Source organism: Protopterus annectens, chromosome 9.part0 (genome assembly GCF_019279795.1).
Source record: "Protopterus annectens isolate FY-2018-M chromosome 9.part0, PAN1.0, whole genome shotgun sequence".
Lineage (NCBI taxonomy): Eukaryota > Metazoa > Chordata > Ceratodontiformes > Protopteridae > Protopterus > Protopterus annectens.
The window spans coordinates 263,236,228-263,262,362 of record NC_056743.1 but is presented as its reverse complement, the minus strand read 5'-3'; the positions used below and the strand labels follow the sequence as shown (position 1 = coordinate 263,262,362).

General features: G+C 37.0%; 1 protein-coding gene across 2 annotated transcripts in view; it reads right to left on the bottom strand.

Annotated features, from left to right (window-relative positions):
• Nucleotides 1-26,135, bottom strand: part of LOC122811177 — a 3,180,768-nt gene that overhangs the window by 2,110,867 nt on the left and 1,043,766 nt on the right. For both annotated transcript variants that reach the window (XM_044082849.1, XM_044082848.1), the window contains exon 8: nt 20,195-20,358. In XM_044082849.1, coding sequence (XP_043938784.1) covers nt 20,195-20,358 — 164 coding nt within the window. The remainder of the gene's footprint in view (nt 1-20,194; nt 20,359-26,135) is intronic.

Below are 26,135 nucleotides of genomic sequence, written 5' to 3'. Positions count from 1 at the left end.
GAGCCATTGTAGGATTTGCATATGATACCTTGCAAGAGGAACTAAAGTGATGGTGGTTGCTATTGATCCTAGAGTTTGTAACAACAATCTTGCAGTCACTTTTTTGGTGTGAATAATCTGGCTGACTTACGACTGTATTCTATGAAGTCTCTCGGAGGGAAGAGACAAGATACAAATGTTCGTATAAGAGCGGTCCAATAAATTCTAACTTTTGTGTTGGCTCTAGATGGGATTTTTTGTAGTTTACAGTGATCCCTAGCCAGGAGCAAGTCTGGAGTCTGTAGTTCCTTGCCTGCAACAGTAGATGCCTGGTGAGTGTGGTAATGAGCCAGTCGTTCAAGTATGGAAACACGTGGAATCCTTGTAGTCTGAAGTAAGCTGCAACCACTGCCATGCCTCGGGAGTTGTGGTGAAACCAAAGGGCAGGGCTCTGAACTGATAATGACTGGCTCCCAGCTGGAATGGCAGGAATCTTCTGGAGCATTTGTTCATTTTTATGTGATAATATGCATCCTGAAGATCTACAGAGCACATCCAATCGTCTTTTCCTAAGAACGGAAGAATAGGCTGAATCATAACCATCTGGAATTCGGTTTGTTGGACAGACTTGTTCAACACACTGAGATCAAAAATCAGTCGCCAGTTCCCTGTTTTCTTTGGCACTAAAAAGAATCTTGAGTAAACTCCGGATCCTATTTGGTCTGGTGGGACTGTTTGGATGACTCTCTTGTCAAGCAGTTTTTGAAATTCTAAGACTGCTACATCCCTGAGAATGGTAGGGATGTCTCAGATTATTTTTGGTTGCCTGGATTTTTTTGAAAAAGAGGATACAGGAACCTCTAGTTATGATCCCCTGCACCCAATTGTCCACTGTTATGTTTAGCTGGGGTGACAGGTGCAAAGATAATCATCTCCAGACTACCTATAGAGGATAGCAATTGGGCCACCAATCAGGAGTTACCAGGAAATGAATCCCTGGAACCCTGATTTTGCAGGCCACCTCTGCCTCGTGCATGATGTCTTCCATTATAACTCCCCCCTCTGCCCCGGGGGAGTCATTACCATGTGAGTCCTGGAAAGGTCCTTGGGATTTTTTGAACCATAGCTTTCCACTCCTCTGGCTCCTGGAATAAGACCATTGAGGAGTGGAAAAGTGTATGCCCAAAACAGATAGAGTCTTTCCAACTTTCTCACATCTGGCAAGGGTCTCTCTGACTTTGCGATCAAAAAGGGATGCTCTGTCAAAAGAAACATTGACAAAATAAAACTTGAATGGCTCCACTAATTCACATAAGTGCATCCAGGTGTGCCTCCTCATGGCTACGCCATAACACGCTGCTCTAGATAGCCCTTCGGCTTCATGCGCAATGAGCCTCATGGATGAATTAGATATTAACTCAAGGATTGCCAACAGGAAGCTACTTTATCCTGCACTCCCTCAGCTATGGCTCCTGTCAGAGTATCTGTTATCTCCTTTATCAGATCCTGATGGAGTCTCATAAAATGTGCCATAAAGTTCAAGGACCTGAGCGCAAAGGCTGATGATGCATATAGGCACTTCCTGAATCTATCTATCACCCTAGACTCCTTTTCAGGAGGATGGATAGTAGGACTCTCATCAGCAAGTTCCTTTTTGGTGGCTGCTGCAACCACTATGGCATCTATTGGTATCCCTTTAACCCAATATTGAAGATCTTCCAGAGCTGATAAAATGCAGTTTAGTCTCTTCAGGATTGGCTCAATGGAATCAGATATTGTCCAAGCCTGCTGCACAATCAATTTAATTAGATCATCAGCGGGTGGCAAGATCCAAGTGGTAGATGGTTGGGCATGGAAAGCCTGCACATATACTGATTCCTTCAAATTAGGCTGATGGGACGTCCAGCCACCCATCTGTTTCAGGATTTCTGATATGGCTCCAAATGAGACATCTTCTAGGGGTGACACTGACGAACTTTCACCTTCAACAAAATCAGTATCTTCTGTGTAAGACTCTTCAGGGGAGTCCAAGTGCTTCTTCTTGTACTTCCTATTCAGGGGCACCTCCCTCGTAGGATGGGACAGGGAAGGTGTCTGAAGAGGACATAACCACCATGGCTGAATCCTGAGGTTTCTGTGCCTGCTGTCCCAGGGCAGAGGCTGGAGGTAGCTGTGAATGACAGGAAAGGCAGGGAAGCTGTCCCAATGAGAGTGGTACTGACTGCAAGACTGCAGTTTTCAAGTCCCTCTCCATGGCCTGGAAAACAGGCCTCCACATAGAGGAGTAGGAGCCCAGAACTGAGCTAGACTCCTTTGGAACTATGCTTCCCCCTCACCAAGGAAGCTGCCTCTTGGGCCAAAGCCAAGCTCATGCATGCCAATGCCCCGAGAAGCATGGACAACATTGAAAAAACCCAAGTGGAACCAACGCATCCCTGGAACTGACAGTGATGGTTTGACTTCAACAGGTCTCCATATCAGATAGAACTGAACAGCTCAGGGTAGTTATCGGTGCAGGAGATGATGATATGATCGGCATCAAAGCAGTTGGAACCAAAATAACTCTGAAGGCTCGGTTGGAGTCAGAGGAGGAACAAAGGCAGGTGAAGAGATAGGTAATGTTCCAGAACCACTGAGGAAGTAGATAATCCCCTCGCCACCAGAGCTGGTCCACCAGCCTCAAAACATCAGACTCAGTGAGGCTCTTGGTGGAATACACCAAAGAGACTGACAGAGATCAAGGTATCCCCAAGAAATGGCTTGGAGGTTGGTCTGAAAAGGGGTTTATAGATGGGGAGTATCTTGTTCGGGGCCTATCTGTAAAGGAAAACGCCTCTGGTTCCGAAGTAGGTGGAATCAAGAGTTGAAGAGGCACTGAAATCATTGTGACTGAAACAGTAGTTGGTGTCAAAATAGTTGGTGCAGAGGCAGGCATTGAAGGCACAGAGGGTTAAAGTACTTTCCTGTTGGGTTCTGCGGACACTACTGGAACCAGGGAAGACTTGGATATCTTAGTTGGTAGTGCCAATGAGACTGTTGGAAATTACCTACTCCTCTTCTTAGATCCTTTCTACTTACTGGAAGAGGGAGAAGTAGAAGGGGAGCCAACATCAGACTTAGATATGGAAGAAGCAGATATGACCTTGTCGAAATCAGATTTAATAAGGCCCTATAATATTACTTTGTTTTTTTCTTTCCACGGGGGCCCAGTCACTGAAGCTGTGACAAATAGCACAGTCTTCTTGAAGGCACATCGGGCCCAAGCAGTAGACACACAAGGAGTGTCCATCAGAGTTTGGCAATTTTCTCACACTTCAGGCATCTCTTGAAGCCAGAAGTACCCTGGACTTGTTTGCCATGACAAGGAACACAGACACACACATGAACAAAAAGGTAAAATGAGACTTTTTCCAAAGCTAAAGATTTTTTTACAGTTAGTCTAAAAAAAATACCAACGATGGTACTAAAAGTTTACAGTAGAGGTAAATAATAAGAATAGATAGAATAAAGTGCCAACAATGTATCCAAGGTTTACTGTTTAGGTATAAAGAGGAAGAAAAGATGGAGGGACTACCAACAATAGTGGCGGAATAACACTAAATGTGTTAAGGAAGAGCATAGAGAGGAGTAGGGTACATGAAATAAAAATAGAAAGAAAGAAACAAAGGGTTTTAAAGAAAAAAGCACTTACAGTTTTAAGAAATAGCCGCACTTGATTGCTGACAGGAAAGGAAGGCGTCTGGTACTAAAAGTGGCAAACGAGATCTGAAGTAATATCCTTGGAGAAGCATTATGGGTAAAGCTGAGCTTGAAAGTTTTTGGAAGGTACAAGCTGAAATAACGGCAGAGTCGGTTCTGAGATACGGAACCAAGCCCACAGTCAAGGATTAAGTGAAGATTGACAACATCCGATCTATCACTCTTTTCCAAACTATACACCATTTTTCCATAAATTATCATACCTTTTCTTTTTTTTCTTCCGTAATTATAACCACAAATACGCCTTCTTATATTTCTCTTTAAATATAATCCACCATTCTGTCCCTTACTTGCAGAATGTTCTCATAGCACTACAATAGTCTATGATCTTTACATACAATGGACACATCAAGCCATTTTATTTGTTTCATTAAAAAAAAAAAGCCACCCCTGAACATTAATCCTTATCTTCAGTTTGTCAACTCTCTGCTGCTGTAATTAACCTTGTATCTTGCAAATCAATGTTATCAGCATGTAACTTGACACAACATTCTAATATATTTATTTTCTAACCTTATTCAAGAAACTGTCACATTTATCAAAGCCAGCCTAACATTGTTTCTTTCCTTTCTTTATGACCTTTTTGAGGAAGACTTTCAAACTTTGGTTTCCTAACTTTTACTTTCTGTGCCACTGAAGTCTTCCTTCCTCACCTACTTTCATCCTCCTGATCTGTTTGCTCATATTGTAACTGCCCAAAATGTTATTTGTTTCAACTTCAACCTCTGGGAAGTCAACTTTTATGCCCCCCCACCACCAAGAGTATACTTGTTTCATATCTTCACATCATTAACCTTCCTTTGTTTTTCATCATTTGCTTTATCATTTGTCCTATTCTCCACATACTGGTTCCATTCAGAAGTCACTCCCTTTTCTATGCAAACCAAACATTACCTTCTTTTTACATACTCTGCATTCTATTTTACATATGCTCATAGTGTGGTCTGCTTCCTCACACTGATTACCTTTACCCTTTTATATTCCTATATTAAATGTTATACTGCTGTAGAAAAAGCATTTTAGACTATCCCTGATACCTCAATGTCCCCCAGAACCCACCATTGAAAATTAGTTTAGTTTGTAAATTCATAAACACATTTTCTTTTGCATTTAATGTAATAGCTAATTCCCATTCCACACCAGCTTTCTTCTTTGCTTTACTAACATTGTTCGCATTTATCACAATGCCTTTCAGACAATTCCTAATTTCTTCTTCTTTATCATTCATTCTAAACTGCACAAAAACTTTTCTTTCTAAATGAAACCTCTGTCCCACAAAAGTATATTCATTCCACAGATGACTGTCTTTTTTCATATGCACTCAGTTTTTGTAGTACAAATTCTAACTCAAACATGACACCAAAGAAGCCTTATTTGAATAAATGTATAAAGGATCTTACATGTCTTTCTGTTAATCACATTGTTCCAGACATGACGGCAATCAATAACACTGTCCTTTTTTATTCCATATTGTTATCATTGGTATCTTGTCACATTTATGACAAAGATTAAAAGTACTTGGTGTTTGTCCCCTTGCCTTATAGGTTTACATATACATACACAGGCATTTACACAGTCGAACTTCTTCACAAACGTATACTGCAGGAAGTTGTGCAGAAAACACCTGGAATGAGGTGTTTGCAAAGTGAGGGATTATTAAAAATGATGGAGGAAGATGAGTTGGGACAGGAGTTGGAAGCTTCATGAGATGAGATGGCAGAATCTGTGTTTGGAGACACTACAGAATATAATGACTGCTCTATCATGGAAGGATTAGGAAGGAGAAATGTGCGTTTATGTACATATATGTGTATATATGTATGTATATATATATATATATATATATATATATATATATAAAATAGGAGGTTACTAGGCTATCAAGCCTAGCCGTTTTATCCCAATGTAATAAAACAGATACTCTAGTTAATACCCTGGATTGTATTTAGTAATGACGGCCCATGTCCAGGAGGGCTGTGGATGATCCCAGTAAGAATTTACGTTGCCCCATCAACTCGTCCAGGTTCCTTTTGAACTATGTCATAGAGGTGCTCTGCTTCACATGAATGGGCAACCTATACTAAAGATGCGGCAGTAGCTGGGAGATAAATCTGTCCTTCCAGCACATCCTAATCAAGTCACCAGCCATATTTAGTTCCCTGGAATGGGTAGCTCTAGTGCCATTTAACTTACAGATGCACAGGAAATTCATTACATTTGGGTCAGAGATTGCTCTGTACGCCAGGCATAAGTCTCCCCTAAGCAGTCTATATGATACTGAATATAGTGACAGGGACTTTAGTCAGTCTATGTAAGGCATGTGCTGGAGTCCCTTGATCTTAGTTAGAAACCTCTTATGTCTCTCTAACTGCTGCAGGTGCTTTGCATGGTACATGCCAAAAGGGGTGTTATACTTAATTATGGGCCTGATTAGTGATGAGTATAGAAGGATTATAATCTCATTTGTTGTAGAAGCGATGCCTTTGCTAATCAAGCGTGCTATGTACAAAGCTTTCCTTACTACAGTAGGCACATGGTGGCCAAAGTTAAGGTCTCAGTCTACTTGTGATCCCAGATATCTTACGACATCATAGGTACATAGATTATTGTTGTTAATTTGATAGAGTGAAGGGACATTGTTTTTACTGAAGGGAATGATGATGCATTTCTTTGCATTCATTCTGAGACCATGACTAAGACAGCAGTCATTGGTCTGCATAAGACCTTCCTGAAGTATACTGACATCATTTAGGGATTCAGTAATTGCACCCAGTTTGCAGTTGTCCACAAACTTAGTCAGCCACAGTCCCTATGTTTTGGCCGGAACTTCTGGGAAGTATATACCAAGCAGTGGGGGGCCCAACACTTACCAAAGTGGCACCCTGCTGGTGACAGGTCTGCTGGTTGATGTGGAGTCACCCACTTTGATAGTGTGTGACTGGTTTGTGAGCCAGTTGGCAACCCATCTTACAACAAAGGGGTTTACATTCAGTTTAAGTTTATCGGTAATGCCTGACTGTGAAATTCTGTCAAAGGCCTTTTCCAAGTCTAGGTATGCTGTGTGCAGAGATTTGCCTTAGTCAATGGCCCTTATCACATTTAAAAAACAAATCCACCAGGTTTCACAGGCGAGATCTTCCCTTGATGAAGACAAATTTGGTCGGGTATAGGATTTGGAGGTCACCTATGTCTTTATTTATTTTTTTTCCAAATATTTTATTGATTTTCAAAAAGCAAAACATAATTTCTACTAGAATACAAATGAAACAAAGACAAACTATATAAAATATGTACATATGGCCTATATGGAAAAATATTGAGAATAAGTTAGAGTTAGAGAGAGGTAGTTACACATAACAAAAAAAAAAAATCAGTGTAATTCCTCCAAGTACTAAGAAGATGTGGAGATCTTTAAAGTCTCAATGAGAGACAAAACTTTCTTCCAAGGATTGTTGGTCCATTTATTAGGGAAGATTCTTGTTTCTTTTACCTTTGTTTCCATATGTATTGTTTCTTCTAGTAGAGTCATAAATTCTTGAAAGTTGGGTTCAGATGAAGTTTTCCATTTTCTTGTAATACATTTTCTAGCAATTGCTAGTATAGTCAATAGTAGATACAAATTATTTTTGCTCATAACATTTGTTTCAGTTACATTCAGAAAAATCATGGATTTAGTTGGTATGAAGGAATCTGGAAAAATAGCTTGAAGGAAATTTCCAATTTCCTCCCAGAATTTTTTAATTTTGATACACTCAAAAAATATATGAACCAATCAGCATTACAATTCTGAGAACATCTCCAACAAAACAATTGTTTAGAAGAGTCCATTTTAGCTATCCTATTGGGGGTGTAAAACGCCCTGTGTAAGAATTTCCATGAAAAAATCTTCCAAGCTTGTAGATTGGAAGTTAATTTAATAGAATACAATAAATTAATTTTGTTTTCAGAGGAGAGGTTAGTCTGACGACCTTTAGTAATAAAGTTCCAGAAGTTTTGTTTTGGATTAACTTTGTAAATTATTACATTTTTATAGAGCAATGAGGTGAAATTAGACCAATTTTGATTATTATAAACCATTTTTTGGATAATGGAAATTCATTTTGGTTCAGAACTAAAGGATGAATTATTGATTATTCTGTATAACTCCAGAGCATAAAATAAAATGCTTTGAAGTATAAGCCAAACTGAATTTGGAATATCAAAGGTGTTTATTATTTGTTGTATGTTTAAGACTGATGAGTTCCTAATACAATCTTGCCAACAAGTAACATTTTTTAGTTCCTGATTATTTATAATGTTTTCATGTAATTTGTTGGGAATGTTTTTAGTTATTTTGAAAGGAATTAAGAGTTTCCATCATTATTTAATGTCTAAGTTTGTGTTTATGAAAGATCTAAATGAGTTGTAGATGTAGTTTATGAAGACTGAGCTGGTGGGTTTTTAAACATTAAATTGTAAATTAAGACATAATATTTTCTAAAATATATTTATTTGATCATTTGAAAGAGTATTTTTCTGAGTTTATTCTCATTTAAAAAATAGAAATATGAATGGATTTCCAAGCTGATGAAATTTTTGGGTCTATCCATTTGAAAACTATTTTGAATATAGAAGCCTTAATATATGTCTCTAAGACTGTAAAATTAATTCCTCCCATTTCCCAGGGTCTAATATGGTGAGCATAGGCTATCCTGTTTTGTTTAGGGAACTAGAGAAAATTTAAAAGAATTTTATTTATGTCTTGTGATAGTTTTTTATTAGGTAGCATTGAAATGGCTTGAGCTATATAGTTTATTTTTGTTAATAATACCATCTTTATTAATTGAAGTCTATCCTCAAACTTTAGGAATAATTTATTCCATTTGTCAGTGAGTAGTTTTATGGTATTTAAGATTTTTTTATAGTTTGTAGATAAAGTATTATTAATATTGTCATCAATAATAATTCCTAGGTAATTTATAGAAGAGACCTGTTTTCCTATTAAATGGACTGGAGTTATGAAAGAATTTTGTTTTTTATTTAAATGCATATAATTAGATTTAGATTCACTTATACGTAAACCTGAGCTATCAGACAACCTTTTAGTCTGTAGATCTAACTCTTTAAGAGATTCTTGTGAGACACTCAGAGTTAAAAGTATATCGTCCGCAAAGAGCATGATTTTGGAATTAAATTGATCATAAATGTCTATACCTTTAATTTTTGTGTTTTGGCATAATGTAATAGCAAATAATTCTATTGCAAGAGCAAATAAAATGATACCTTTGAGTATTTCAATGGGTTCTGAAGTAAAAGGGCCTAGTTTTAAATATGCAAGATTATTTTTATATAGATTTTTTATCAAAGTATGTAAATGAGATGGAAAATCAAAGATTTCTAAAGCTTTGAAGAGATAATCCCATTTCAGTGCATCAAAAGCTTTTTCAATATTGAGGGTTATTAGAAGAGCTTCTCGATTGTCCCTATTTAAAATGTCGATAAGGGACAGTATTCTTAAAATATTATCGTAAATGTGCCTATTGCAAATAAAACCAGACTGATCAGAATTTATAATATGTGTTGAGGATTTTTTAATTCTATTTACAAGAATGGATACAAATATCTTGAAGTCATTATTTGGCAAGGAAATTGTTCTATAGGAACTACATTGTTTTGGATCTTTATTTTCTTTCAATATAGGAGTGATTAGGGAATATTACCAAGAGGGAGGAATTAAATTATCGGTTTGAATTACATTTAAGGCTTTATGGAAAATTGAGATGGCTGAGGAGGGAATAACTTATATAGCTCCATTATAATTCCATCTATCCCAGGGACTTTATTATTTTTGCTTTCTTTAATTTTATCAACTACTTTTTTAAAAGAAATTTGTTATAATATCTCAGATTTTAGTTTATCTGGAATTTTATTTATTTTAAGTAAACTTTTATCTATATCTATGTGTTGAAATTGTGCTGAATTATTGAGTTGGTGGTCAGCGTGATGATATTTAAAGGCTTCAAGAATATCACTAATGTCTGATACCATTTTATTATTTCTACCTTCATAAATGATTTTTGTAATATTATCTGAGGCTTGTCTTTTAACTCTCATTGAAAGATTATGTAGATGTTTGTGCGACATTCAGTGTGAGTTGATTTTTAGTTTTTCTAATGCCAAAGTTGTTTTATGAGTTAATATTTCATTGTATTTGCTATTTAATCTGTAACTGTTTTCATTTTTGCTTTTGGATGTTGTGAATTATCTTTTGTGATAATTATAAGCTTATTTTGAATATTATGAAGTTCTGATTCCCATTCTTAAGTCTTATTTTTAAACCAAGCTAGAATTTTACCAAATAAGTAAGCTTTTAGTGTATCCCAGAGAATTGTCAAACATATATAATTTGATTTGCTAATGTCAAGAAAGTTTTGAATTTCGTGATCTAACCATGGCTTGAATTGTGGTAGTTGGGTGATGTATGCTGGTATCCTTGTTGTGAAGACCAACCTTTTAAAATCAATTTCAAGTTTTAAAACAAGTGTGTTATGATCTGAAAAGGGGCAAGGGATTATAAAAAAGTTAATTTTCATACTTAAATCTTGAGATACATAAAGTTTATCAATTCTGGTTTGGGTGCCAACTCTATAATCACTATGAGAAAAGGATAGTGAGTTAGGGTCTTTATAACTGTAGCTGTCAATTAGATTTAGGTTCTCACACCAATTTCTTAGAACTTTTCCTAAAGAAGTAAGACAGAAGTGATTTTAATTGAAGTTTCAGAAATGTCTAAAGTACAGTTGAAGTCTGCCCCTAGAATCAAAATACCATTATAAACTCTGTTAATTAGTTCTAAATGTTTCCTAACAGTTCCTAACCCTATACCAGGAAACCAATAGGTGATAACAAGTGTCAATATTCTATTATTAAATCTAATTATTAGAATTGAAATAAGACCTTCTTTGTCTTCATACTTATAAATAATTTGGGGAATGATGATGTTTTTCCTCCAAAGTATTAAAATTCCACCTTTTTTTCTTGTATGATGAGCAAGATAGATTTATATATTCCAATGGATTCCAATTAAAGTTATCATCTGATTTTAGATGGGATTCTTGAATAACTACAACCTGAATTTTATTTAGTTTCAAGTATCTAAGGAAAATGGATCTTTTCCTTGGATTTTTTAATCAATTAACATTTAAGGATAGTAAGGTTAAATCCATCAAGTATGACTTTCTTGTGAGTTAATTGAAGTTTTCATGTTTGGTATTGACTGGATAATAAATAGTGTAACTTTATCTAGAAAAAAAATGTGTGTGAAATAGTTAGTTTAGTTCTCCCTAACAAATTGTATAAAATTTTATTAAAGATAGGCCAATAAAATGAAGATTTGAATACTAAATAAAAAATAAGTAAGAATAACCATATTAATAAAGAGTTTATTGAAAACTTTAACCAACATGAAGTGACATGTACTTCTAATCTGAGTGAACATATAAGTTCAAACAGATTAACCTTCATGACAAACAAAAAGTGATCAACGACAATAACATCTCTGAGTTCCAGTATGAGTTAATGGGAGATCTAAAATTAATTTATATATCCACTTTTGTTGTTAGAATTGAATGAATAGATGAAATTTGTAATACATAAAGGAAATAGATCTTAAACTGATGTAATAGAAGCAGCTTATTCAAAACAATTGTTAATGGGAACAAATACAATTTTAAGTAATTGTAAGTGTATAGAACAAAAGAAGATTTCATATAATAAAAACATTAATGCTAAGTTATAAAATATTCAAAGTAGAAAGAAAGTCTAGGTATAATGATTGATGAAACCTATTTAATGATAAATACTGTAACCAAATAAAATAGTCATAGTTTAGTAATAAATAAATAGATACATAAACATAAATACATACATTTTTCACATTATCTACTTTGTCAATGCCTTAACTATTTCAAATTAAAGAATATACTAGCCATTAACAAAGTTAGTATAAATAAGTTCATTTACTAGAGTTGAAATTAAGTATCTAACGATGACTAAGAAAATTCCTTCTGTCTTTTGAGTCCACTATACTATAAAAAAACTATAGTTTTGAACATATTGTGGAAATTAAACTTGTAAACTTTAAATAATATAGCATATAATCAAATTACACATAGTAGACTCAATCAAGCAAGCCAGATATAGAAGCACCACATTTACTAAAATACAAATATTTATCCAATTTCATTTCTGGCATGTTTAGATTAAAAAATTGCTTAGTAGATCAGCATAACAGAACAAAGTACACTAGATGTAAAGCATCATTATTTCCACTGCGTAAAGAATTTCATTTTTAACTATCAATAGGACATTTGAAGAACTATTATAAATCAGCAGCCACATATTTCCTTAATATCAATATTCATTAATGCATGGCTAATAAAGTTAGTAATGTACTAGTTCACTAAGTTATGAATAATATTGCTTACATTCTTTTTGGGTAGTGATTAACAGCATAGTCAATATTCTTAAAACCCATTTCAAATTTTCTAAACACAACCCATAGAGAAATCTGGATCAGAAATTTAACTAAACAGATAGCTTATATTATATGTTTGCAGATTAAAACTAAGAATCAATACTTGCAAGTTCATTTCTGCCTACTATGCATTTAATCTGGTCTATAGTTTTAAATAAATAAAAAGCAAAATACTAATTTACCCATTAATCATCTGCTATAGTTAATTTTAGACTAACTCCCATCGCTTCCTACACTAAATGCATTGTTGTTTCATAGGATGTCTATTGTAAGGAAAACTGTGATCTCTACTGGTGATGTGAATACCACACACACTTCTTTTCTACTACATTAAGTTACTGGATAAAAACCTCAGCCAACATTAAATACTCACCAGCCTCACTTACTTACAAATTAGGCAAATAGTACTGGCTATAGAGAACCTAAACTGATGACATAAAATCTATACATAGAGAAGTTACTGAGGTGCATAACTGATATAAATTGACAATAAAAATCTGTTGTGAAAAAAAGCTGCATGCAGGGTGCTAGAAACTAGCAGCATTACAATAACTTAGTAGTAATTAGCAGCTTGAAACATAGCCAAAAAAATTGAGTGCAAATTTAAAAATAATCAGAGACACTTCATCTATTAACCTGACAGGATGGGGGACTGAGTTAACATACATGTTCTGAATTATACCAGTTTATAGCTTTCAAATATAGAATGACATTCATCTTAAGCCACTACTATCATGACAGGTTAAGAGGCTCAATTAAAATCCACAACAAAATCTGCATTAGTTGAGAGGTATAGGTAGGAGCAGATCAACTATTTTGAATGGACATCCACACAAGAGTTGAATCGCACAACTATAAAGTAATAAAGTGCCAGAAAAGCGATCGGCTACCCTATTTTTTGCACTCATGCGCACCAATTTGAGCAGATTTCTATCTCTAAAGCTTCTGTCTCCAAGACAAGGGACATTGGCTGTTTAAACGGAAGAAGCTCTAGGATCGAGTACCCCAAGAACCACTAACAGCCTACCTGTAAGCATCACACACATCCGCATTCACTCATAGCAAGCCACTACACAGCACATAATGTATATCTGCTATCCTACCACGGCAGGAGATCTGGGCAATCTAGACAAAATGGAGGGGCACAGACCCCGAATCAGACATCCTGCCTGACTATTGTTCTCAAAAAATGAATAAAAGGGGTAATTTACTAACTTACTCTCGCTGCACACTCCTCAACCATCCACATTCCCACAGAAACCAGATAAACTCTGCAGCACGCCAATGTCTCTCCCCCTCAAAACAACCGTCCCATGCAACCACCATGCAGTCACCACAAGCACTCGCTAATGTATTGGATCCATTGCCCGGCAACAGAAAAGCACGCAAAATAAGTGTCAACAATGCAATAGGCCACGTAACAACAGATCCACAACTATATCGAGAGTTCTCCCATGGCCCAACAAGGAACATACCTGTTCACATATTTCACCATCCCAGGCAATCATGAAACACAACAACGCAGTAAACTAGCCTGTCAAATCCCATAACGGGCAATGTTCACCTCCAATCTTCAAGGAGCTTCAGCCCTCTTCACAGCATTGTTCGCGCAGTTGACAAATAACTGTAAAAACATGCATCGCACAACATAGAGTCTATCCTTGTCAGCAAATATACAGAACCTTCATTATTGTGTCTCTAAGTTTACAAACTAGCCTGGCCAAACATACATCCCTAAACTAAACAGTGCACGACTCATCAGTAAAGTGACGGTGTAAATCCGTACAGTGCACTCAGTGATGTATAACACGAACTGATCTAGACAGGCACCTTCCTAAAACTGAAACATTTTCTAACCATAAAAGACATTAATATTTAGTAAATAAATAATATGAAAGAAAAAATATCTCAACTAATCAGACTATTTAATCAATCAGAATAGACAAGTGAAGTCAGAGAATGTGAGATGGAAGCTCTCATCAGTAACAACTATAAAGCTGGATATACTTATGCGGCATAAATGTGTGGGATAGATAGTACATGAGTTATTTTGATAATAGGTGAGGTTAATTTAGTTTAATCTACCTATAACTGTGAGTAAAAACATTTAATTCTTCATATTCCTATATTTTAGGATGAGAGCTTCCATGTTAATTATGTAGATTCTATTTTAGAGGAGAGACATTTGTTAGCTCGAGGCTATTTTAAACAAGAGTGACAGTAAACAGTCATAATGGAATGTTAGAACACTAAAATTGAGTAGAGTAGTAACTAAAGTCTAAATTATAAAATATTGTAATAAATGTATTTAAAATTCAAAAAACATTTCAAATTAAGAATTGTACAAAGTATAAATGCATACAGCATACGTTTAATTGCTGCTAATGAAGCAAAAATCAAGGGTGTCACTTGAACAAGCTATTACTATTATACGAGTTCTTAGTAAGTAGCTATATTAAGGACCATTAGAGAAGTCTAAACACATGAAATATAAGATGTAATCTTAGTAAGGTTCAATCAGAAAATGTAAGAAAACATTCTTATAGGTGTATGTTAGATAAAAATACATACTTTTTTTGAAGGATTAGAAGTAAAATCAAGTCCTAGTTGATGCTTTGAGAGAAGTAGTGACTCCAGAGTTTCTAGAATCAGTTTTCAGTTTCTTCTTTCTCATATCAGTCCGGTTATTTTTCTCAGAGGTTTTTTTAAAGTGGTGGAAGATGACCAATCCATGTCTTCTGGAATTGCAGTTATGTTGTTGTTTGTGATGAAAGTTAAAGCTTCTTCGACATTGTTGAATGTTCTTATGTCATTTGAATAAATGATTCTGATTCTTGCAGGGAAAGCAAGTTGTGCCTTTATTTTATTTTGTTTCAAAAATTTCACAAAAGGCCAAGTTTTTTCCTTAGTTCCAAGACTCTTGAAGAATAGTCGTTGTCAAATCTAATTTGACTCTTATTATATGTCAATGGATGACCTCTCCAGGCAGATTTGAGAACAAGTTCTTTGTCTAAATAAGACAAGAATTTCACAATAATAGATCTAGGAGGCATATTGGAAGAAGAAATAGGTTTCCCTGTCGCTCTGTGTGCTCTTTCTATACCATTTGATAGACCTTCCTTTAGGTCTAATATATCTGGAAGCCAAGAGTTAAGAAATAAAATAATGTCCTCACCTTCTGTTTTTTCTGGAAGACCAAAATTTCTAATGTCATTTCTCCTTTCTCTGTTCTCTAAATCATCTATTTTACTGATTAGCCAGGTATTCTGCTGTAAAAGAGATTCACAGTGAGTTTCATCTTTCTTAACTCTCTCATCTATGTCACTTAAAGAAGTTTACATACCCAATATTTTTGATTGTTGCTGTTGCAAGATTTCATTAAGGACATTGGTCTGTTTCTGACCGTTGACTTTTTAGATTTTCAAGGTTGTCTGTAAATCTGTCCATTTTGACAGATAATTCAAGTAGTGTGGCTGACATCAGTTGAATTTCCTTTTTCAGTGAAGTTTCAGAATGTGAAGGATTAGAGTTGCTCATTTCTATATTGAAGACATTATCTCCAGTTTATTTGATAAGGAAATTTCAATAAAAATGCATAAAATTTGGTATTCTTATAGAATTGAGGTTCCTTAATAAGAATTTACTACTGTTGAAAAATAAAAATGATTCTTTTCCTGAATTCTGGTACTAGATTGTGGAGCTCATAAAAGTTGCTGTTACCAGTTAGCCATCTAGGCTCCGCCCCCTATATCTTTATTTATGAGGTCCATGACGATATGTTCCATAGCCTTACAGATGAGGCTGGTCAGACTTATGGGTCTACAGTTCCCTGGGTCTGTTGCTAAGCCACCTCTGTGTAGGGGAATAACTTTTGCTGTTCTCCATTCCACAGGAACAAAGCCTGTGGTTAGGCTGTGATTGAATAGGGTACTCAATGGTGACGTTAGTTCATATTTTAGTTAGTTTAGAAGACAGACTGGGATGCCATCTGGTCCCACAGAGGCTGTATTTTTTTGCCTTAGACAAGGCTTTAATGACCTTCTCTTTGGATATGTAAGGTTGGGGGGTAAGGGGCAAGGTTTGCGATAAGTTTGAAGGGATAAGGGAATTTATATTTTCACCAAATCTGTCCACTAGCAAGTTTGCTATCTCTGCGGGATCACCATTCATCACTAGTTTGGCACATGATTGGATCCTACCTTTTAGGCTACATACATAGCTGTAAAAGGCCTTATGGTTATCCTTGACTGTGAATGCTAAGTTTTTCTCAAAGTTATCCTTAGAGGATTTCACATGTCTTATTTGCCTGTTGAGGCTGAGGAGGCTGCTTTTCCATTCTTGGGGCCTCACTTTAGTTTTCTTCAATACCAACTTTTTGCGTTGGTTGTAAAGTTTGTTGATGCTGGATGTCCACCAGGGCAGCTTGTTTTTACTTGGGGCTCTGACTTTGATTCTCTCTGGAACAGCAGAGTCTATACACTTAGTGGTTTAGTGTAAGCTTTGGTGTAGTTACTGCTTCCAGCTGGAGGTGGGACTTGGAATGAACTTATAACTTCCCCTAGGATGACATAGTGGTACAGTTCGCCTTGGTGAAGTTTTTAGTCTGACTTTGCCCTTTGTGAGTTCTGGTGTTAGTACCAGTTTGAAGGTGACTGACTCATGGTAATATTTAACTAATGAGGGTTTGACAGTTGTGGTGGTGCATCTGTTTGTCAAGTAAGTGAGGACCATATCTAGTATGTTTGGTCCTCTTGTTGGAGTTTGAACAATTTGTTCCAGTGCATTTGAGTTAACAAAGTCAAGGAACTTTTGTGCTAGTGACTTAGGGCTAGAGTAGGTTTCCCAGATGATGGTGGGATTGTTGACATTCCCCATGACCAGAGTGTTTGGCAATATTTGGATTGATTCCAGTTTGGTCAAGTAAGTGTCATGTGCATCATGATCCATACAGGGGATCTATAACTGGCTATGACTTGAATGGAGGTCTTAACCATAGTAGTCTGAGCTTGTACTAACTCTATGGAGTTGTTCAGCCTAACTAGTCAGGAGATGAATTTATCTCTTAATATCGGCAGAAACACTGCCTCCTTTGGTTCTCACATATTCGTTTTGTGATCTGAAGGTGTGGAAGGCACTGCAGCCTTGCAAGGCTGGGGTACTCTCTGAGGCCTTGAACCAGGTTTCTGTGACTGCGCAGACATATACATCCTCCAGTGATAGAAGTGCTTCCAGGGAGTGCAGTTTTTGGTTTAAGCTTCTAGCATTTTGCAGCATAACCCTTACTTTGTTATGGTTGGCAATTTTCATGTAGGCAACTTTGTTTTTGAGATCTTGAAAAAAAAGGTACTATGGGGGAGACAAGAGCCTTTGCCAGCAGCTGAAAGCCTAGTGGTGCCAGGTGCAAACCATATCTGGCAAAGCAGCAAGGTTTGTCAACCATGTCATCCCAGACTGACAGAAACTGGATCCCCTTTGAATGACACCAAAAGCTAAGCCAATTATTGAAACAGATAATTTTTTGTTTATACTGTGGCATCACTGCAGGTGAGGGTAATATGCTGCTCATAGTGAGGGACATACCTGCCCGGGATACATACTCGGATAGCTTAATCATGCCTCTCTTCATATAGCCCAGTGTGGTACATCTTAAGTCATTCACTCCAACTTGTCATAATAGTACTTGTTGCTGAGAGACCTGAGTGCATGTGTGATCTGACGAAACCTGGCACTGGATAGACAGCTGACCGTGATTTTCTTCTTTTCTAACCTGATGAGTAGGACATCCGTGTGTCTCATTATGGAGTCTCCAATGACAAGAAAATGTGGTTTTTGAGTGTTACTCCTTAAGGGCTTGGTAAGTGAGGCACTGGTGTTTCTGTGTGTATTAAGTGCTGTGGGAACTGTGTTAGTTGTAGCAGTCTTTTGCTTTGGATGGGTCTGGTGTTTCAGTAAGTTTTTTTGAGAGAACCTCTGCTTAAGTTGATTTATGTGTTAGATGTGCACTATGTATATGAGTAGTGGTAGTATGTGCATGAATAATGATGGGTGAGTTGACAACCTCTTCAGTGTTACTGTTTTGAATGCAAGAGAGCAGGAATTCACGATTCTTGGTGTTGATACATCTCTCACACTGTGTACTAGAGTGAGTTATTTGTAGAGGGTTGTCAGTGTGCATGAGGCAATTGCTACACTGCCTCAGAAGACCCAAGTCAACAAGGCTGGCAGGAGAAACAAGGGTAGTGCAACTGTCAATAATGCTAGGTTTGAAGAACTGTTATCACAAAGGGCATGCTTTCAGAACTGATCTAGGAGGTGCTCTGTAGATGGATATTTCTGCTGGGGGTTTTGGCTGGTGGTTTAATAGGTCACATCTCACTAGCAATACTTCTTAGACCAGAAATGTACTAAAGATATGAACTACAGTAATGTACTACAGCTGTATCTAAGGGAAAAACTGTTGAAATTATCTGTCCAGCTATGGAGCACAATTGCGAGGCACTTCGCGATGCTGCATGACATGCAAACAAGCAGAAACCTGGTGAAACATGGGGCTTAAACACCAGAAACTAAAAACTTAAAAAAAAAAAAAAAACTTAAAAAAACAAAAAGAACCAATGAAGGTGCTTACTCCATGGCCTAGACTAATGACTGTTCACCAGACAGGTTCCAATCAGCACAAATTCTCTCACTAGGGTGCAGAAAGGCCCCTTTCAATCAATGACAGCTTGGAAAATGTGCTTAGAATACAACAGCCATTACAGACGGACCCAGATGCTGCAAGACTGTATCTGGATATGCTACAGCTACTAGCTACACTAATTTAGGTTGGAAACATGAAAACAATGTATTAAACAGTAGAAAAACAGCCGTGAGAAACTAGTAAATGCTTTAAACACCAGAGAAACAGCAAGAAGATACTAAAGAATGTTTCAAACAGCAAATAAATCAGTTATTTAAAACCCTGATTATCGGGAAAACAACAAACAAAACAGACACTTTGCAAACAGTAGAAGTAGCAACAATTACTTAGCAAACACTCAAAATAGCAACAAAAAGATTTGCAAACTGTGAAAACTGCAGTATAATATGATTTAGCAGGCACAGTAAGGCAGACAAATGCAGTTTTGGGAAGCTCAAAGGCCTCTAGTTGTCTGGTTATCTCAGCCCAGAGTTATGGTTGGTAGTCTACCTCAGTTCAGCTCAGATATATCTATCTATACATATATATATATATATATATATATATATATATATATATATGTGTGTGTATGTATAAATGTATATATATATATATATATATATATATATATATATATAAATATATACACACACACACATATATATATATATATGTATATATATATATATATATACATACATATATATATATATATATATATATATATATATATATATATATATATATATATATATATATATAAATGGGTCTATTTCAAAAGGTCAAAGACTCATTTAATTAACTTACAAACGATCGGGACCAAATCAGCAAAACTCCAGTTGCTTGAAAGCTGACAATAACGAAACCCGAACACTGAACTATCTAAGTGAGCAGAAGTATGGTCTTCACTTAAAGGAACAGTTCTCTGATTAAAGACGCCCTACAGTAAATAACTATCAGCAGTTTTGCAAGGGGGCTGCACCCCCCCACACCCCCTAAATTATATATACCAACTCCGAGATCGCACTACAGTGAGAAAAAGGTACATTTCCCACTCATCACTGTACTGCAATCTCCAATTCAAACCGCTGATTTAAAAATGACTAATCTGCTCCAGTGGAAGTAGAAAAATAACCCTAATTTGTTAAAATCAATTTGTGAAAAGATGAGACTATCTTTTCTGCAGTTTCATTACTATATCATGCACACAAATCATGCACACAAACTTCCTTTATATAATAAAGGTATCATCTTTTACTCACCAGCATATAGTTTAATACAAAAAACTGCAGATGCATTGACAGCTGTTTCATTCTGAAGAACATTGATTGCTTTCAGTGAGATCAGTCCAGTCTGATTTCTTCCACATGTTGCAGCAGAAATATTCCTTGGCATGACAATCTGACCTATGAGTACCCAGCCAGCACTAGAAACAGAAATGCAACAACAGTGAAAAAATGAATTTTTTTTTTTGTTGTTAAACAATTTAATGGCAATGCAAGAGAAGCCTGCATGCTACATCTGAATCAGAAATACAGGTTTGAACACAAATTATATTGTTTTGCCAGTCAGTCTTGATTCCCACTGTGAAACTATCACCTTCAACCCATCTTTATTTTTCTACTTTAAGCAGCCCTCTGCAGTCATTGTGGTGAACTCTGAACCCATCAATGTTGCTGAAATGAATTCCTGTGTCTTGTGTATCATACTCCTTATCCATTGCCCTACTAGGTTCAGTCATCTAGTGCTCCCAGTTAATCTCCCCTTTAAGACTGGAGTTACGGCCTTTGTGCTATCACTCTTATTTTATCCCTGACAAGATTTGGAAGTTTCAGCCATTCCACACTTATCTTCCTGTGCACAGAGACCAACAGTGTAAGAAGCTGAACAGGTGTTCACCTACTATTCATAGGTCAGTGGCAACCTCATCATTAAGAACCACTTTAATTTAGTGGATGCTACCATTGTGTTTTGTATAGTGCACTGCAGAGTGCAAGAAACAATGAAAAAAGTGCACATAACTGTCCCATATGCTTCATTTGTATGATTCACTGATCTTCAGACAAACATCCTAATCTAAAGCACTATTAAGCATTAAGAGGGTTTATATGATCAAAGTTGGATTGAGTAGTAATAAAGTGACTAACAATCAACTTTAGAGTTGTGATACAAATTAATCAACTAGTTTACAATTTGAAAATGCAACTCTGAAGCTTAACAAAAAAATGACCTACTGAACAGCTGAAACGTAACTGCAGTAGAGCAGAAATGCAGTGTTTTGTACCTACAATTTAATCAAGTTTACTCGTGATCCCAGGTCCTTTAATACTTTGTGGGTATTCAGGGTATTGTAGATTAAGTGTGAAGGGACATTGTGCCAAAAGGAATGATGATGCATTTCTATGCATTCAGTTTGAGACCATGACTAATACACCAGTTGTTGGTCTACATGAGACCCGTCTGGAGTATATTGACATAATTTGGGGATTTAATGGTTGCTCCTAATTTGCAGTTGTCTGCAGACTTGGTCAGCTACAACCTCTTAGTTTTGACATGAACTTCTGAGAAGTATATACCAAACAGTAGAGGGACCAGCACTGACCCCTGTGGCACCCTGCTGGTAACAAGTCTGCTGGTTTCTGTGGAGTCACCCACTTTGATAGTGTATGTCCAGTTTGTGACACAGCTGGCAACCCATCTTACAACAAAGGGGTTTACATTCAGTTTGGTGAGATTGTTGGTAATGCCTGAATGTGGGATTGTGTCAAAAGCCTTTGCCAAGTTGAGGTATGCTATGTGCACAGATTTGCCCTCGTCAATGACCCTGGTCACATTTTCAAAGAAGTCCAACAGATTCAATAGGCAGGATCTGCACTTGATGAAGCCAAATTGGATAGTATCCAGGGTTTGGAGGTCACCTATGTCTTTATTTATGAGGTCCCTAATGACACATTCCATAGCTTTACAGATGAGGTTGGTCAGGCTTATGAGTCTAATTTCCCGGGTCTGTTGCTAGGCCAACATTGTGGAGGGGAATAACTGTTAATGTTATCCATTCTGCAGGAACAAAGCCTGTGGTTAGGCTATGACTGAAAAGGGTACTTAATGGTGATGCTAGTTCATGTTTTAGCCTGTTGAGAAGACAGCCTGGGATGTCATCTGGTCCCACAGAGCTGTGTTTTTTGCCTTGGTCAAGGCTTTGAGGACCTGGTCTTCAGATATGTAGGGTGGGGGAGAAGTTTGGGGGAAGGTTTGTGATAAGTTAGAAGGGGATAAGGGAGTGAAATTTTCACCAAACCTATCCATTAGCAGGTTTGCTATCTCAGTGGCATCAGAGTATGTGTGATACCATTGGTCACTAGTTTTGCACATGCTTGGGTCCTACCTTTTAGGCTTTGTATGTAGCTGTAAAAGGCCTTTTGGTTATCCTTGGCTGTACTTGCTAAGTTTCTCTCAAAGGAGCCCTTAGAGGATTTAACAAGTTGTCTTATTTGCCTGGTGAGGCTGAGGAGGGTGATTTCCATTGTCGGGGCCTTGCTTTTGTTTTCTTGGACAGCAACATTTTGCATTTATTGTAAAGTCTGTTGATGCTGGATGTCCATCATGGCAGCTTGTTTTTACTTGGGGCTCTAGCTTTGATTCTTTCTGGTACAACCGAGTTTATACACTTATGAAAGTGATCGTACAGGGCTTTAGTGTAAGCTTTGGCGTAGTTACCACTTCCATCTTTGGGTGAGGCTTGGAATGCATGTATACCTTTACCTAGGAGGTTATAGTTTGACTTGAAGTTTTTTAGTCTGATTTCACCCTTTGTGAGTTCTGGTGTCAGTACCAGCTCGAAGGTGACTGTTTTTGTAGTCAGATGAAACTAATGAGTGTCCAACAGTTGCTGCAGTGCATCTGTTTAACATGTTAGTGAGGACCAGATCTAGAATGTTTGTTCCTCTGGTATGGGTGTGAACAACTTGTTCCAGGACATTTGAATTAACAAAGTCAAGGAACTTTTTTGCTAGCGAGTTGGGCTAGCATAGGTTTCCCATTTGATGGCGGGATAATTGAAATCCCCCATAACCAGAGTAATCAGTAAATTTGGATTGTCTCCAGTTTGGTCAAGTAGGCTTCATGGGTGTCATAACCCATGGAGGGGGATCTATGACTTGCTATGACTTGAATGGGGGTCTTACTCACTGTAACCCGGACTTGGAGTAACTCCATGGAGTTGTCCAGTCTAACTAAACAGGAGGTGAATGTATTGCTAATATAGATAGAAACACCACCTCCTTTGGTTTTCACATGTTCATTTTGTGGTCTAAAGGTGTGGAAGGCATTGTAGCCTTGCAAGGCCGGGGTACTCTCTAAGGCCTTGAACCAGGTCTCTGTGACTGCACAGACATCTACATCTTGTACTGATAGAAGTGTTTCCAGGGAGTGCAGCTTTTGGTTTAAGCTCCTAGCATTTAGCAGCATGATCGTTATTTTGTTCTGGTTTGCTAATTTCATGTCGTTAATGTTTTTTTCAAGACCTTACCTAAAAAGGCACTATGGAGGAGGCAAAAGTCTTTGCCAGCAGCTGAAAGCCTAGAGGTGCCAGGTGCAAACTGTCTCTGGCAAAGCAGTTAAGTTTGCTGACCATGGCTTCCAGGCTGACAGGAACTGGATCCCCTTTGAATGACACCAAAAACTAAGCCAGTTATTGAAATCAGTCATTTTTTGTTTATCCTGTGACACCATTCTAGGTGAGGGTAGTATGCTGCACAAGGCTCTGGACATACCTGCCTGGGACACATACTCAGACAGCTCAATCATGTCTCTCTTCATACAGTCCATTGAGGTACATCTCAGGCCATTCACATCAACATGAAGTATGACAGAGTCATAATGGTACTTGTTGCTGAGAGACCACAGTGCATGAGTGATATGATGAATTCTGATACTGGACAGACAGCTGACTGTGATTTTCTCCTTGTCCACCCTGGTGAGTAGGACATCTGTGTGTTTCAGTACTGAGTCTCCAATGACAAGAAAATTTGGTTTTTGAGTGTTTTGCCTTACAGGCTAGGTGGGTGAGACACTGGTGTTGCTATGTGTCGTGGGTGCTGTGGGGACTGTGTTAGTTGTACCAGTCATGTTTTGGAAGTCTCTGGCATTTAGGTAAGTTTTTCATGGAGAACCTCTGCATATGTAGATTTTTGTGTTTGATGTGTATGAGTAATAGTACTATGTGCATATGTAGTGATGGGTGAGTTGACAACCTCTTCCATGTTACTGTTTTGAGTGTGAGAGAGCATGGATTTAAGATTCTTGGTGCAGATACATCTCTCACACTCTGTACCAGAGTGAGTTATTAGTAGAGGGTTGTCAGTGTACATGAGGCAATAGCTACACTGCTGCAAGAGAGCCAAGTCAACAAGGTTGGCAGGAGAAACAAGGGTAGTCCAACTGTCCATAATGGTAGGTTAAAGACTGTTGTCATAGGGGTGGCTTTTCAGAATCATTCACGGAGGAGGTCAATTTTTGGAAATTTCTGCAAGGGGGTTTATTTATTTATTTATTGCTAGTGTTTAATAGGCTACAGCTCACTAGCAGTATTTCTTTGCCTGAGAAAGCATGAAGGATGAGGGCTACACTAGTGTGCTACAGTAGTATCTAAGGGAAATATTGTTGAATTTAACTGTCTGGCTTTGTGCAGCAGTGCACTGTGCTGCACAATGTGCAAACAAGTAGAAATTTGCTCAAATGCAGGGCCTAAAAACCAGAAGCTAAAAACTTAAAAAAAAAAACTTTAAAAAGATTCAAAAGGACCAATAAGGATGCTTATTCCAAGCTCTAGACCAACATCCCTTTACCAGACATGCTCAAATGAATAAAATCCTCTCACTAAAGTGCAGATAGGCCCCTTCCAATCCAAGATAGCCTGGAAAAAGTTCTCAGAACAAACAACCACTACAAGCAAACCTAGATGTAGCAAGCCTGTATCTGGACTATGCTACAGCTTACTAGCTACCCTAGTTTAGGCGGGAAACACTACAGAATGTTTAACACAGCAGAAAAATAGCAGTGAGACACTAAAAAAAAACAGCAGAAAATCAGCAAGGAGGCTATAAAGAATGTTTTAAACAGCTAACAGATCAGTTATTTAAACACACTGCTTGGCAGGAAAACCAGAACACACAGAACAGATAGCTTTAAAATGGTGAAAAATACCAGTAAATACTTAAGCAGTTAAAACAGAAAAAAGAAAAAGCTTTGTAAATGTGAAAACAGCAATAAAATTTGATTAGACAGGCACAACAATGCAAACAACTGCAGTACAACAGTATAGTTTAGTACACAGTATATAAATACAGTTCAAAAGTAGGTGGCAGGCAAAAAATGTGCAGTAAATAGTATAAATATGCAAAAAAAAGGGAAACTTATGATTTTTAGAAACTCAGTAGCCTCTAGTCATCTGGTATCTCAGCTCAGAATTGAGGATTGTAGCATACCTCAGTTGCAGATTTAAATTAAACAGTACATTTAAAAATGATTATTTTCCACAAAATTCATTACAGAACATTTCCCTACACAACAGCCATATATGTAAAATATAAAATTTAGTCAAGTACCCATTAAGAAGGTATAAAGACGTTTTGTGGCAGAGATTTGAGCAGAAGAACCAAGAGTTGCTCAGTCATATGTCTACTGGCATTCATTAATTAATTACCCAGTTTCACAACCCTGCTTGTTACCCCCTTAGTATTCAATTTGATCATTCTCTCACAAAACATCCTGCAATTGCATCACCCTGTTTACTACTTACTCAGTAGTCAAATATGACTATCTTTATGTTACTTTCTCCCTGAAAACCTGCCTTGCATTACAGCCCAAAATAATGCATCTACATTCAAGGATTATTACAAAACCAGTTACTCATTCATAATCAAAAATGGTATGGCTTCCCAGTAAACCTAATACCTGAAGCTGCTGCCTATAACTATGAAGTTTATCCCCTCTTGGACAGATACACTGGGGCATCTATACCAGCCGGATGTAATAATAATGGCAAGCCTAAAACTAAACTCATATGCTAAAACTACCACATCAGCAAAATGTATAAGGAAAGAGAAAAAGCTCTTGGCCATCTGTAAGAAACACCACTTCATCATTATAAAAAGGGAATGCAAAATATTAATTCAGTTCTTCAAACTTACCATTAAGAAACGC